The 13,999-nt window shown below is 39.7% G+C and overlaps 1 protein-coding gene across 3 annotated transcripts in view; it reads right to left on the bottom strand.

Annotated features, from left to right (window-relative positions):
* Positions 1 to 13,999, bottom strand: part of Entpd1 (ectonucleoside triphosphate diphosphohydrolase 1) — a 141,172-nt gene that overhangs the window by 42,438 nt on the left and 84,735 nt on the right. For 2 of the 3 annotated variants that reach the window (XM_046450363.2, XM_046450364.2), the window contains exon 2: positions 7,150 to 7,274. The exons of the other annotated variant lie outside the window; for it this stretch is intronic. Coding sequence is in view for 1 of the 2 variants with exons in the window: in XM_046450364.2 (XP_046306320.1) it covers positions 7,150 to 7,274 (125 nt within the window). In the remaining variant the exon portion in view is untranslated. The remainder of the gene's footprint in view (positions 1 to 7,149; positions 7,275 to 13,999) is intronic. 3 annotated transcript variants of the gene reach the window in all.

Here is a 13,999-nt window from a genome sequence, read left to right as displayed (position 1 = left end):
TCATTTTCTTTGGTATCTACCCAGGAGTAGACTGCCAAATGCCCATTTTTATCAGTTTGTACTCACTTTGGTTATATCCCTGAGCTGAATCAGGAGGAAAAAATGCCATGGAGATTAATGACATCTGCCATGGGCTTGTGTTGATAATATGGTGGCACATGCACTTTCTATGATCTCTATCCTAGAGAGAAACATGGAGGGAAGTATATGGGGAAGCAAAAGGAAGAGAAGCAAAGGAGGCACTTCTGAAATGTGAGCCAACCCTTGTCACACTTTGCTGCTTATTTCACTGAGGACCTCAAAGTGTGGTCTGCCATTTGAAAGCATTTAATTTAGCTCTCACCCCACCTCGCCACTGCCATCCTCACATTGTCTTACCAAGTAGGAGGACTTAAAAACCTCCAGGGAGAAACTAGGACAAGAATGAGACCTCCCCGGACCACTAGGAATAGCTAAAGATAGGGCCTCTTGAGTGACCAACTTCAATGCACTTCACTACAGACCAGGAAGCAGTACTGGTGTGAGTACCCTTGAGCCTGTCAATCTTCACAGTGTTCCCTGCCTTCTCGTGCACCACAGGGAGCCCGTCTAGGCACTAGCATTTTGCCCTCAGAAAGAAAGGCCCTGGGCAGGGCAAGCAAGCAGGTTGGACAGACCTTGCATCTAGGCTTGTTATCAAAGGAATCCTAGAAAGGCTTTAGCAGCCTTTGTGGGCAGAAAGGGACACTGACTAGGGCCCAGAGTCTCTGGAACCGTGGGAAACTTCCCAGGGTGGAAAAAGAGTTACACAGTAGAAAATTCTATTGTTTAATAGCAGGGTTCCTGAATTCTCTCTGCCAAAATTTTTCCAACTGCAAGGACATATGATAAAAGGTAGCGAGGCAGCAACAATAGCCACTTTTATCTGGAATTGGAACATTCTATTCCAACTGTAGACACGAAAGTAACCCTTCCAAGTTGCCAGGCTTCCTTCTCTCAGCCTGCTTCTCTAAGGCCCTGCACAGTGAGGTGGTTGAGAAATGAAAGCATTTACTACATTTTGTTTGCAAGCATTTTAAAAGGGGGCAGAGTGCATTTTTACTCAAGAATTGAGGACATTTTACCTTTTGTTTACAGCATACAATGCTAACCTGTTGAGCTGCACCAAATTTGTCTCTTCTTTCTTCTGAAATCTTTTGCAAAATTAAAAAATTGGTTCTTTTCTTGAGATAGCTAAAGCTTGCTTTTCTGGAAGCTCTCAGTTTGGGCATTTGGGTAGTATGCCTTTCGTGGCTATAGGGTCTACCTGTAGCCCAGGTAGCTACCACTTTTTGTTTTTTTCTCATCACCACAGCATTTTTTCCAGGGCGCATTTCAGAAAGCATCTCAGCATATAAAGCTTCCCAGAAGCTTAGGGAATGTTCCTGCTCTATCCCCCTCCTAGCCTAACAAGCCTATTATCTAGTGAATGTCTCAGAGAAGCCTGGCAGTGGAAGAACCCAGTGTTTCTTTGTGGCTCATACTTAAAACATTTCTAAAAGCCCATGTGAACATGTCCTTCATATCAAAGAAAAAAAAATCAAAGATTCAAGTGGTGTCAATCCTTTATTGTTCTTTTAATATTATTTTCTATTTTAAGAGTACTAAAAGTTAATCACTTAGAAAATGAACAGAAAAAAATGACATTTAACATTCCATCTACATATTTTTATTTTATTCCTAAAAATAATGTGTTAATTTTTTTCTAGTCTTTTTTCAATAAATATTTTAATACAGTTGTAATCTTAACTGTGCATACAATCTTGTCCTAAGCTAATTTTGATCATGCACATGATTTTAGTGAGCATAACTGATCTTCATGAGCAATGTCTCATGAACAGAAGTGATGGTCTGGGAAGCAGAACCGTAGAAATGACTTTCCCTGATGGATAGGGCCACCAGCGCCCTTGTGGCCTTGTGAAGACATGTAAATGTGGATGGCAACAGATCCTGAGCTCACTGAGACTAGAGGCCACATGAAGGTAAGGCAGACCACTCCTTGGGATGGAAATAATTCTACCTGCACAAATATCATGGTTCCAGGCTTTTGTGTAATCTCTTTAGGTAGCAAGAAAGAGAAAACTGGAGTGTCAGAGGTTCTTCCTGACTCTCCAGAAGTGGGACATTGAATCTTCTTGTCTAAATCTCCTTGTTTAACAATTACGGTTGCACTGGCCTGCTTATACCTGTCTATGGGCCACACAATTTATGCTCCAGTGCCATTATCCAGAAAGCCCCTCACCTGAGATCCCCACCTTCTCTGTTCTCCTCTGATTAGGTTCTACCATCCTAATTAGAATGCTTGTCTTTTTCTTATAAAGACAACACTGAGCACATTTTGTAATTATGTATTTATGTAGCTATTTGATTAATGTCTGTTTTTCCCATTAGATTTTAACCCACATGAGGGTAGATCTACTGTACTTTCCACAGTATAGCCAGCATCCTCCATGGTATATACTACTAAATATTAAGCAAAAAAAAAAAAAAGGAATCCAGCAGATATTGTCGAGTCAGATGAAAAAACAAAGGGAGGATGGAACTATATGTTTCCTAAATTCCTTGCAATCCTAAAAGAGATTAACACAATCTAATATAAAGAAGTGGCATTGGAATGGTTTCATGCAATCCTCCAAATACCTTATAAGCCAGGAGAATGTTTCCCCTGCAATATTATTGTTTGGAAACACAATCAACAACACAACAGTAGTTGGGTGGGGGGGGGCCCTAATGAGAGTGTTTAAAACCTAAAAGCTCTGCTTCCAGGAATGGATTAATGACAAATATGGCTTAATGAAAGTACATCTGCATCTGCCCTCCTCTTCTTGACTGCTATACCAGGAACAGTGTTTTTCCTTTCCTGAGATATAGTATTTAAGTTGCCATCTTGGAAAAAAAACTAGCACCTTACAAGATACCAAACATGCTGGGTGCTTGATCCAGATGCTGTTTTCTCTCAGTCTCCAGATTAATGAGAAAATTAATTTCTGTGTTTTATAAATTATCTTGTCTGTGGCATTCTGTTAGAGCAACTCAAAATAAACTATGATAGCAGGCAACACAGGCAACAGTGTGATCACTAATTTCACAGGTTCCTTTAGACATACTGTTTCTTCAAAAGCTTTCTTCAAAGTTCCTGAGCTTTAGCAATAACATTATCCATCTCATCAGTCTGGCTTAGAAAGGCTGGTATATAAACAAAGCTTATCCTTTGAATGTGACTCTAGTACTCTATAAACAAACCAGATTAATTATAGAGATGCAAGCAGGACCTATAAACATTTACAGACCATTTTCTTCCTTTCTCGTTTCTCTTTTTCTTTAAATGAGATGCTACGTCTTCAATACAAACTACTGCTTTGCTTTGTCATTTGTCTTATAAACAGTGGTAAAATACACATAACACAAAATTTAGCATTTTAACCATTTTTAAGTATACAGTTCCATGGAATTAAGTATATTCACATTGTTCTAAAACTATGACCATAATCCATCTCCAGATGCTATTTTCTAATGCAGATAATGTTAAAGTCCAGTAGAATAAAATTAATACAGATATTTTCCAAGAGTATTTGGAATGCAAAGCAAATTCTTCATAAAAACAAAATCAGAAATACTAATCTAAGAGTAGCACTTTAGTTCATTTTGAAAAAATAAAGGCATGGGGAAGAGCAATTACCTTTTAGCAGCAGTCAGAACCCCTACAGAGTGCTAGCTATGTATACCACCCTACAAGCTTGAGGTCTTTCATAGAATACATCTTCAGTAAAGCAATGTTGACATTTGGTGTCTGCTGAGGGCTTCTGATGTGCTCAGCACTCTGAGAAGTCAGTCATATATTTTATACCATTTAATCCCCACAACCATTCTCCAAGTAGGTACTGTTATTATCTCTTTGTATGTGAAAACTGAGGAATTTAATTACCCAAAGTCTCAACTAGAAAACAGTAGATCTGGAAACAAAATGAAAACAGTCTAGTCACTGAGGCTATATTCCATGTAAGTGGCAACTTTTAAGGAAGGCATGTGATTTCACATTGGCCAGTCTGTGTGCCAAAATGTGGGATGTTCATGCTAATGTGACAGTACGCCAACTCCCAGTGTGCAGTGGGGAGCAGGCAATTAAGGAGTAGATCCCCAGGCCCTGAGAAGGCACTAGGGTGACAGTGGGTGACCGGGATCTCTAGAGGGTCCTGAAGCAAGGGTCTGCTTCCCACACTGATGCTCCCTGCTGCAAGGTAGGTCCTGTGCCCTTCACATCCAAGAAGGGAGCAGTTTTATCTATTCAAGATGTTCACTTTATCCACTGAGTCAATAAATTTTGGGAAGCCACCACCCAATTCAGATGTTTTGTTCTTTGTAATTGAACTTTACTTTGTGCTTATTTGATTAATGATTATTTCCCTCACTAGACTCAATGAGGGCATGTACTTTGCCAATTTTGCTTATCACTCTCTCTCCAAAACTGAAAATAGAGCTGATGTTCAAAGACTTTTTGTTAAGTCAATGAACAAATAAAATGTATGTGAAGACAAATGAAACCTAGCCACTGTCTGCATACCCTAGCAGTATCTGGCCAAGTAAAAACATCAGTACAACAAGGAGTTGTGGCAGTGTTGTGCAGATGTGCCCCAGGCATGAGGCCACCACCTCCCCAACAAGGCTGAAGCCAGATAGGGTCAGCAGATATAACACAATATTGGATCATCAGCACAGAACAAATGTCCAAATAATGTTATTTTTTAAGTGGTAATTTGTAGACACAAAACAGTCAGCCTTCTATCTCTGTGAATTCCACACCCATGGATCCAACCAACTAAGGAGCAAGAGTATTTGAAAATAACTGCATCTATACTAAACATTAAGACTATTTTTTCCTGTCATTATTATCTAAAAAATAGAGTATAACTACCACTTACATACAATGTATATTATATAAGCTATTATAAGTAATCTAGAGATGATTTAAAACATGTTGGAGGATGTACAGTCATTTTATGCAAATAATCTCCCATTTTATATAAAAGACTTGAGCATCTACAGATTTGGGAATCTATGAGGCAGTCTTGGAACTAATCCCTCAAAGATACTGAAAGACGATTGTACATTATTCCAATTAACCACCTAAAATGCTTTAGTAGCCATGATATCTAGGGATGATCCTGGTACTAGTTTACAAGTCACACAAAAATGTTTCATTTTTTCCCTTACTTTAGATTTTATAAAATGTTTTATCACATACCTTATTCATATAACCTAGCTTTGAATGTTTTCACAGATATTTCAAAGAGTTTACTCTAAAGTTGCAATGTTCAGTAGAACTTTCTGCAGTGATGGAACTATTCTGTGTTTGTATTGCCCAATTTTTTTCTCCTTTTTATGTGGCAGAATTCATACTTAAATTAGTACACAATCTCAACAGATAGCTAGTTTTCTTATATCAAACTACCTTTGTGTGAAATAAATCAGTGATGTAACATAGATTCATTTCAATGTCAGTGGCTGCTCTTCAAATACCCATACCTTTGACTGAAAGAATGCCAAAGTCCTTGTTCCATTTGCCAGGCCAGCATAACAACACAGAAGCACAATGGACTTGAAGACCAGAGTGAATGAAGGAAAGTCATCCATGACCACAAGTATTCACTGGGAGCACAGAGCCTGAGTCTGTCATGGATTTTGCCTTCTGGGCAGTCCTTCTCTCCAGTGATGTAACACTGAACATACAAAAAGGTCATATCAAGAAGGCAGTCATGCTCTTTTGGAGCTGGTAAACAAATAGCAGAACCAAGATGTCATGAGCCTTCTACTGTGAGTGAAGTTTTGCCAAGAGAACCAACATCACTCAACATTAAAAGGCAAGAGAGCATGGACAGTGAGACAGCCTCGGCCTTCTGTCTAGACAAAGCAGCTGCTGCACTCAGCCTCACTGGGGCAAACTTGTGTGACAAAAGGACACCAATGTAACACCCACTCCTCTTCTTTATCGCAAGAGCTTTGGGTGGGAGGCATAAGTTTCAGAACCCTGGCATGTGCATTCATCCATCCAGCCTCACAGGTCATCACCTTAAATACCAGAGAATGTACTTTTGCACACACGTTCAAGGACCTCTGTAGTTAAGTCAACCTCTGGATATTCCATTGCCCATGTGCACATGTGTGCTTGTTAGCATGTTTGTACCAGCCTGACCTTTATAGATTTGTTTACTCTCACTTCAGTGCAAGTTTAAAGTGGTATGTTTTCAATAAATATAAATTTACTGCATGTTTTGTTTTTTAATGAACAGATTAAATAATGAACATAATTCAAGACTTTAATAAACTGAAAATGAAGCAGAAATACAACACAGAATGTTAATAAGCCTAATGATTTTAATGACTTTAACTAGCTCTTTAAATGTAGAAATTTCACAAGAAATTTTCCTAAGAATTTATTTCAAATGACTCTGTTTGATACATGCAGACATCCTTTCACCTTTTTGTATTTATTTTCCTGCTTTCTCTATATTTTTGAAGATAAGAAACACATCTTCTCTATAATCTTTGATTTCTGATATGCTTTATACAGAGCTAATAAATTTTATTATTTTGGTGATAGTGATAATAACAGAGCAAAAAGAGCAGAGTGCAGTGTTGTGATTGACCCATGATGAAAAATGAGTAAGTTGTAGAGATAAAACTAGACCCTAGGATATGAGCATATGACTGTGACCATAGAACATGGTACAACAAAGGTGTGGATGAGGTTAATGAAGTAGTCATCTTTGTTGAAGGGCTGACCTACTGAGTGGCTGAACAATAATAAAGGCAGTTATCTTCCTGCTACTAATTTAATCAAGGCATTTCCTCTTACAAAATGAGCATCTGTTTCCATTTTATCTCCCTCATCCAATGGATTGTAACTTGTAACTGGGAGCTGTATCCTTATCCTCAGTTCTTCCCGTATGCGCTAATTTATCCTCACACCCCTTTCCACACTCCGCTTGGGGCTTTCCCTCTCTCTCTCTCTCTCTCTCTCTCTCTCTCTCTCTCTCTCTCTCACACACACACACACACACACACACACACACACATACACAAACACACACACACACAGACACACGCACACAAACACACATGGATTTGACTTGCCTTAACATTTTGTGGTAATGGTTTGTTCTGGGAAATCCCCACAGCGATCAAAACTATCACGGATATGACACAGGAAAAGCCAAGGATGACCAGGATATTTCTGGTGCAACTGTTTTCATTAGAATCTAAAACCAAAATCAGAAGAGAAAATATCAATAAGAAATCAATAAACAATGATTTTCTCACTTTTCTGTCTGGTCTTTTGATTGTTATCAGAAGTTACCAGAAACATTAAAAAAGAAAATAGCCTATCTTTAGCCATGAGGCACTTAAAAAATAACTGAGGAAGAACTCAAGCATAAATATATTTGCCTGTATTGTGGCAGGGGCCAAGACTGAGTGAATTGTTATGAAAAGGAACAAATGGACAAAACTAGGTCACTGATCAGATAAGGCATGAGGACAGGGAAGAGTCTCAAACTGGCAGGTTAATAGGTCATATGAGTCTATCAAAATACAAGTGACAAATAATGAGAAACAAGAATAGACCTTAATTAAAAACTTACCACAAATTGTTTAATATCTTTAAAATATTAAATATATATATTACCAAACATCAAATCCCACCTCTCCATGACATTGCCTGGCTTGATATGCTCTTTGCATTGCAACCATCCTTTGAAGGTAAGCAATTGGTGATAACCTAGAGGCTGAGGTGTTTTGAATATGTTGGGCCATCATTCCCCTTATTTATTGTCTTCTTAGTCTCAACTTATGAAGAGACAAACAAACAAAAAGCTCCAATAGAAGAATAATATAAAAGTTACTTTAATTGGCTATAAACAGATCAGAGAAAGTGAATAGGAAATGGTCTGGCTGTGCCATTCCTTCCATTCTGACACTCCAATTTCTACCTCCCTCAACTCCCCAAACAATCCTTAAACTTTGTTCTTAGGCTTTGGGGAAGGATATGATAACAAAATGGAGAAGCCTATGCAAATGAGATGGGTTCTACAGAACAGTCTGTACTTCTCTAACAACAGGGTGGTGTTAGAGTCTGTAAACAAGTCAAAAATAACACCTGGCATTTTGCCAGGGGAATGTTAGAGTTCGTAAACAAGTCTGAATGGTGCCTGGCAAAATGCCAGAGGGAGTGGTTTGAGAAGTAACAAAAGCGAGCTATTAAGTGTGGAGATTCCTTATTGGTTGACTGATGTATCTAGTTTATGCTAATAAGATAAGCTGTGTGGAATGTATAAATACTGCTCCTGTCCTGCAATAAACGGCTCCTACTCCTGCTGTATCAACGTACACAAGTTATTCGTCACCCCCCGGTTATTTTGCTGCAGCCAGACAGACTGCGGCAGATGGTGGCCCATACGGGGAGCCCCGGGACACTTGGGGGTAAGTGACGAAAAAAGCTGCCCGTCCATAGATAGGACGGGAGCAAATCTGCTCGTCCCTAGGCAGATAGGGCGAGAGGAAAAATGGCCATTTCGAGAAAATGGAGAAGATTGATACAGTATGTTTGTGTCTTGTTTTGTCTCAGTGTATTGTATTGTCTTTGTGATGAAAATATGGAAGGGGTGAGAAGTAAATTACTAAGGGAAGAAGGCACCCCAGTGGAACCAAGAATAGTTAGGGCATGTGTTGATAAAAGCCCAAGAACGCTAGTCAGAAAGAAAAAGAAAGTTCAGAAGAAGGATTATCAGAAAAAAAAGTTGCAGCAAAAGGCTATTACTAAATACTTTTCGTTACCTGAGGGTGCGTGAATGCTTATTTCAAATGCAAAAAAACCTTGATATAATGTACTAAATTGTTCAGAAGGTTGTTTTCTTAGTAGAATGCTACAGGATTTTCTTTAGCCATCCGGAGTTCCTGCCTTCGTCCCAGTGCCGGTAAAGACCAAAATGGAAGAATTCCCAGTGTTGCTGAGAACCGGACTGAGATTTCAGCTGAGAACCGGACGAGACTTCGGATCAAGCTAGCTGCCTGCAGAACTTACCTGGACTGTGATTTAAGCTAGCTGCCTGCAGAACTTACCTGGACTGTGATTTAAGCTAGCTGCCTGCAGAACTTACCTGGACTGTGATTTACCTGGACTGTGAGTTAATCTATTGAGACACTACTTTACCTGGACTGAGACAACAAACTGTAATCTATAACAAATTGTAACTCGGTATCTTTGCTAACAGTGTCATTGCTGGTATAATTTTTCCAAGGGCTTCTTGCATGGAGCCATCAAGTGGCTTGGTATTGCGGCATTTTGTATCCTCCCTTTCTGTTTGTAGCAGGTTATTTATGGTGTTTCTGTAAAAACCACTATGGTCGTTATTTAAATTAAACAAAAGGGGGAAATGTTAGAGTCTGTAAACAAGTCAAAAATAACACCTGGCATTTTGCCAGGGGAATGTTAGAGTTCGTAAACAAGTCTGAATGGTGCCTGGCAAAATGCCAGAGGGAGTGGTTTGAGAAGTAACAAAAGCGAGCTATTAAGTGTGGAGATTCCTTATTGGTTGACTGATGTATCTAGTTTATGCTAATAAGATAAGCTGTGTGGAATGTATAAATACTGCTCCTGTCCTGCAATAAACGGCTCCTACTCCTGCTGTATCAACGTACACAAGTTATTCGTCACCCCCCGGTTATTTTGCTGCAGCCAGACAGACTGCGGCAGGGTGGGATCCAAACAGCTGAATAAGGAACCAAGTTTCTTTCTGCCCTCTTTCTTGATGAGTAGGAGCTGTCTGCACACAAATCAAAATTCTTCCTCATGCTGTTCAGAAGAAACTTGGACTTAAAACAAAGATCTGTAATTATACGGGTCTCTGGTCTGCCTCAATCCCCAGAATCCTTAACAAGTCTTTACACACTACAAAACATAGGATAAAAAGTTTTATGTACTTCATTATCTGTTGCTGCCCAACAAAGCACAACACTTTTCCCTTACCCCAGGTCCCCAAAGAACTTCCTCTTTGTTCATATACCTGCCTCTCCCCCAGGTTCAAGGATGATCTGATCAAGTCTGGGTAATCTCATTTCCTCACCAGTGATTTGTTCCACAGTGGGTATGTTCCTAATTATGGCCCATGAGAACCTGGAAGGAATCTGTTGAGGCAGAGGTGCAGAGCAAGAAGCATTTCTCTTCTTCTTATTGTCTTGCATGGTTAGAATGTGATGTCAGTAGAGCAGAAAAAAGAAAGAATCTGAGTCCCTGATTGCATTTTAAGCTGCTAAATCAACCAACCTTGAGCCCATCCTCCCACAGGACAGGATCTGAATTATTTGAAGCCAAAACATCCTAGTACAACTGTTGTGAAATGTTCTCTTTGATGTCAGGGATCTGGGATCTGGAAAAAGTATCCTAAATATTCCCCAACTTAATTCCTTAAGCTGTGATATAGACAAACACAGATCTAACAAACATGTGCTTTAGATGAATAAAGGAGAGCAGAAGTTTGAATGCTTCACTCCCTCTCAAGCATTCAAAAAGTTCTACCTATTAAGTTTTTTGTTTTGTTTTTATAAATGACAGTTTTCTTATTTTCCTTCCAAGTCTACTCAGGCATTTTTTATTCTTATCATACAAATTACTGCAATGAAAAAGACTGACTAAGTCCCTGCTCTTTGGAGTTTATAATCCAGTTAGGGATACAGATAAACTAGAAAAGGAGTAAGTAAGTGACTTCAAGTCATGATAAACTCTAAGAAGAGATTAAATCAAGGTGTAGGAAGCCATCCATGAGCTGTGTGTGAAGTGGGTAACATTTGAACCATTAGGCAGGGAAGCCTGATTTTGGGAATTCCCAGTGGGAATCCTCTGGTTTGAGAATGCCCAAGTCACGTGGTATCCTGTCCTAGCTCACAAATTCAAGCAAAGCTTCCCAGTTGGCTAAATGCCAATCAAACTGTTTACTACAAGACCCCTGCACGGGAAAGCAGCACCACAAGCACTGAAAGAAGATGCCTCCCATTGAAACCTTATCCCTGCCTTTTATATACTCCCCCGTAAATAAAGAATCGGGACCTTTTTCTGTAGTTCCAGTTCCCCTCAGGACTGGAAGACCCATCAGGTTCTCCACATTTTAAATTGATCTTTGGCTTTGTCACATTCCTTACTGATTACTTCAGACTTTTTATTTTCCCAAGCAGCTCACACCTCCTGGTCAGAAACCTGCTCTGACAAGGTGCTGGCCACACTGATACCAAGGAATGTGATAAAGTGATTGAGCATAGTTGGATGGGACAGAAGGTGTTAGGTTGAGAGTCAAGGAAACTTCTCTGTGACTGTGACATTTGAGCTGAAGCCTGGATGACCAGGAATAAGGATCAGGGAACAAAAACTGCAAAAGAACCTGAGGCAGGGTCCAGCTTGATGTAATTATAACTGTTTCTTCATTTTCCTAGTGAGAGTTATTCACTGAACAGTTGGATGTACATGTTTCCACATTTGCCCAGATTTTGCAATGATGACCACATTACTAAGATATATTCAAGCCTTTAATCATATTTTTATTTCTTTTTTTGTTTTATTTTGGATACCAGAAATTGAACACAGGAGCACTTGACCAGTGAGCCACATCCCCAACCCTATTTTGTATTTTATTTAGAGACAAGGTCTCACTAAGTTGATTAGCGCCTCACCGTTGTTAAGGCTGGCTTTGAACTTGTAATCCTCCTGCCTCAGCCTCCTGAATCTGGAATTACAGGTACGCACCACAGCACCCGGCATATTCTTATTTCTTATTCAAGACATAAGATTCAAGTCAGAGAGAAAGTTTAAGTATTTTCCATAGATGATTTTCAAAAGCTATAGTACCAAAGAAAAAACACAATGGCTGTTTTTCATGGAACCAGCCAGATTACCCAGAGAAGAGAAACTGCTGTCTTTCATGGGCTATGTGGCAGGCAGTTTTCACATGCAGGAAGCCAGACTCTTTTCAGGAAGTGGTGCTAGACATCAGGTCCAATTGACAAAGCTGGGATGTGCTCTTGAAAGGAACCACTGGGCCAGGTTGTGGCTCAGTGTTAGAGTGCTTGCTTAGCATGTGCAAGGCCTTGGGTTCAGTCCTCAGCAACACACACACACACACACACACACACACACTATTCTGGTCACTGTTCCCTTTTTTTAGGCCCCTAGAGTTCTTTCAGATCTGCCAACTGATAGTCAAGTTCTACTACAGAAAATTCACAGACTGTCTTCCCCCTGAAAAGCCCTCCATTTGCGTTGTGGATAGCACAAATGTGATTTCTATCAGACAATCAAAAATGGTATTTCAGAAAATAATTTCAAGAAACAATTTCACCAAATGGGTTTTTTCCTCTGAACTGGCTCACTATACTAGACAATTAAAAGGCTCCATCCCATTCCTGTTTTACCTCTCATGGGACAAGTGAGAGGGTTTTTCTGTTTAAGGCAAAAGAGCCTGGAAATAATTTCGACTCCTCTTTGATCAAAAAAACCAAAAAAACAAAACTCTGAGGTGTCTCTCACAAACACAGATTGAATTCAAGACAATTGGCTATGCCAGGAAAAAGAAAAACTGGTTCTTTGATTCTTATCAAAACAGCTATCATGAAGTCCAGGTAGGGGTTGGGGCTGGGGCTCAGTGGTAAAGTGTTTGCTTAGCGTGCATGGTACCAAAAACATAATATCTTAAAACTTGTCCTTATTAATAAACAGCTTTGGAATGTTGACAGGTGGCAAATTTCAGACAAAAGCAACAAAAATTTGGCTCCACAGATCCGATGCAACTGATTAGATTCAAATGGTTTCCAACTTCTCAAGGGCCACACGCTGACTATAGAGAACAAAATGGTAAGTGTGCATGAGCACTGGTGAATAAGACCAGAGAAGACCATGGTCCTTCCTGTGGTCGCACAGCCCAGTGATGGCACCATGGCCAAAGATCTAAGGAACTGTCCTAATATGGCCTTGCCTTCCCCCAACTCCCTGACTCAAAGTCCTCCAATGGTCTCTGCCACCTTCCTTCCTCTCCATTAGAGGACACATGTTTATGCTGTTCTCACATTCTGGGGCTTTAAGATCCTTTCTCAGTTGCTTTATCACAGGCCTTTTAGACAGACCCTTCTATAGTGATATCTATCCATCTGCCTTAGTCCCATCAGCCCTACATATCTGATCTTCTACTATGGAACTCCCACCCTTCTACGTTCCCTTCCCAATCAAATCCATCCTTCATGTGGCTGCAGAGATCTTCTGTAATTGAGGGTCTTCCTGCGCAAGAACTTGTGATGGCTTCCTGCTGCTTTGTGTCCATGATCAGAATGCCTGACATAGGACCACCAGAATGTAATCTCCCTAAGGACAGGGATTTTTTTTTCTGGCTTGTTCATGGTTGTATCCCGTGTTGAATGAGTGCATTTTGGATTCTCAAGATGTTTTTTTTTTTTTTTTCAATATAAGATTTCCTTCACTTGGAATTTTATTCTCCTCAATCTGTACCAAGTCTTTTTTCTTGTCTCCTTCAACATCAAGCTCAATAGCAGTGTTCCCCTCTATGCCCCAGAAAGTTCAATTATTACAGTAGTCCTCTCTTCCGGTGCTACTTCTACATACTTAATGATGTGAACCACTTCAAGAGTTCTACAGTTGTTGAAGAGGGGCTTGAGCTTTATTTATTCTTTCAACATTATTTATTGAATGTATTATAGTAAGCATCAGACCTTCCCTAGACTCTGAGCTACAGCAGTGAACAAAACAGATAAATGTCACCATATTCATGGTGCTTATGTTCTAGTTTGGAGGGAAACACAATAAATAAGATAAATAGAGAAAATGTATAGTCTTAATAATCACAAGTGCTAAGGAAGGGGAAAAGCAAGGAAGATTAAGAAGGATAGGGTGATTGGAAAGGCCTCTGAGAAGGTGATCTTGAGTAAGAGT

Source organism: Marmota monax, unplaced genomic scaffold, assembly GCF_021218885.2.
Source record: "Marmota monax isolate L192 unplaced genomic scaffold, Marmota_monax_Labrador192_F-V1.1 WCK01_AAM20220418_F8-fsc00004, whole genome shotgun sequence".
Taxonomy (NCBI): Eukaryota; Metazoa; Chordata; class Mammalia; order Rodentia; family Sciuridae; genus Marmota; species Marmota monax.
The sequence above is the reverse complement of the archived record's forward strand: the minus strand, read 5'-3'. Positions and strand labels throughout refer to the sequence as shown.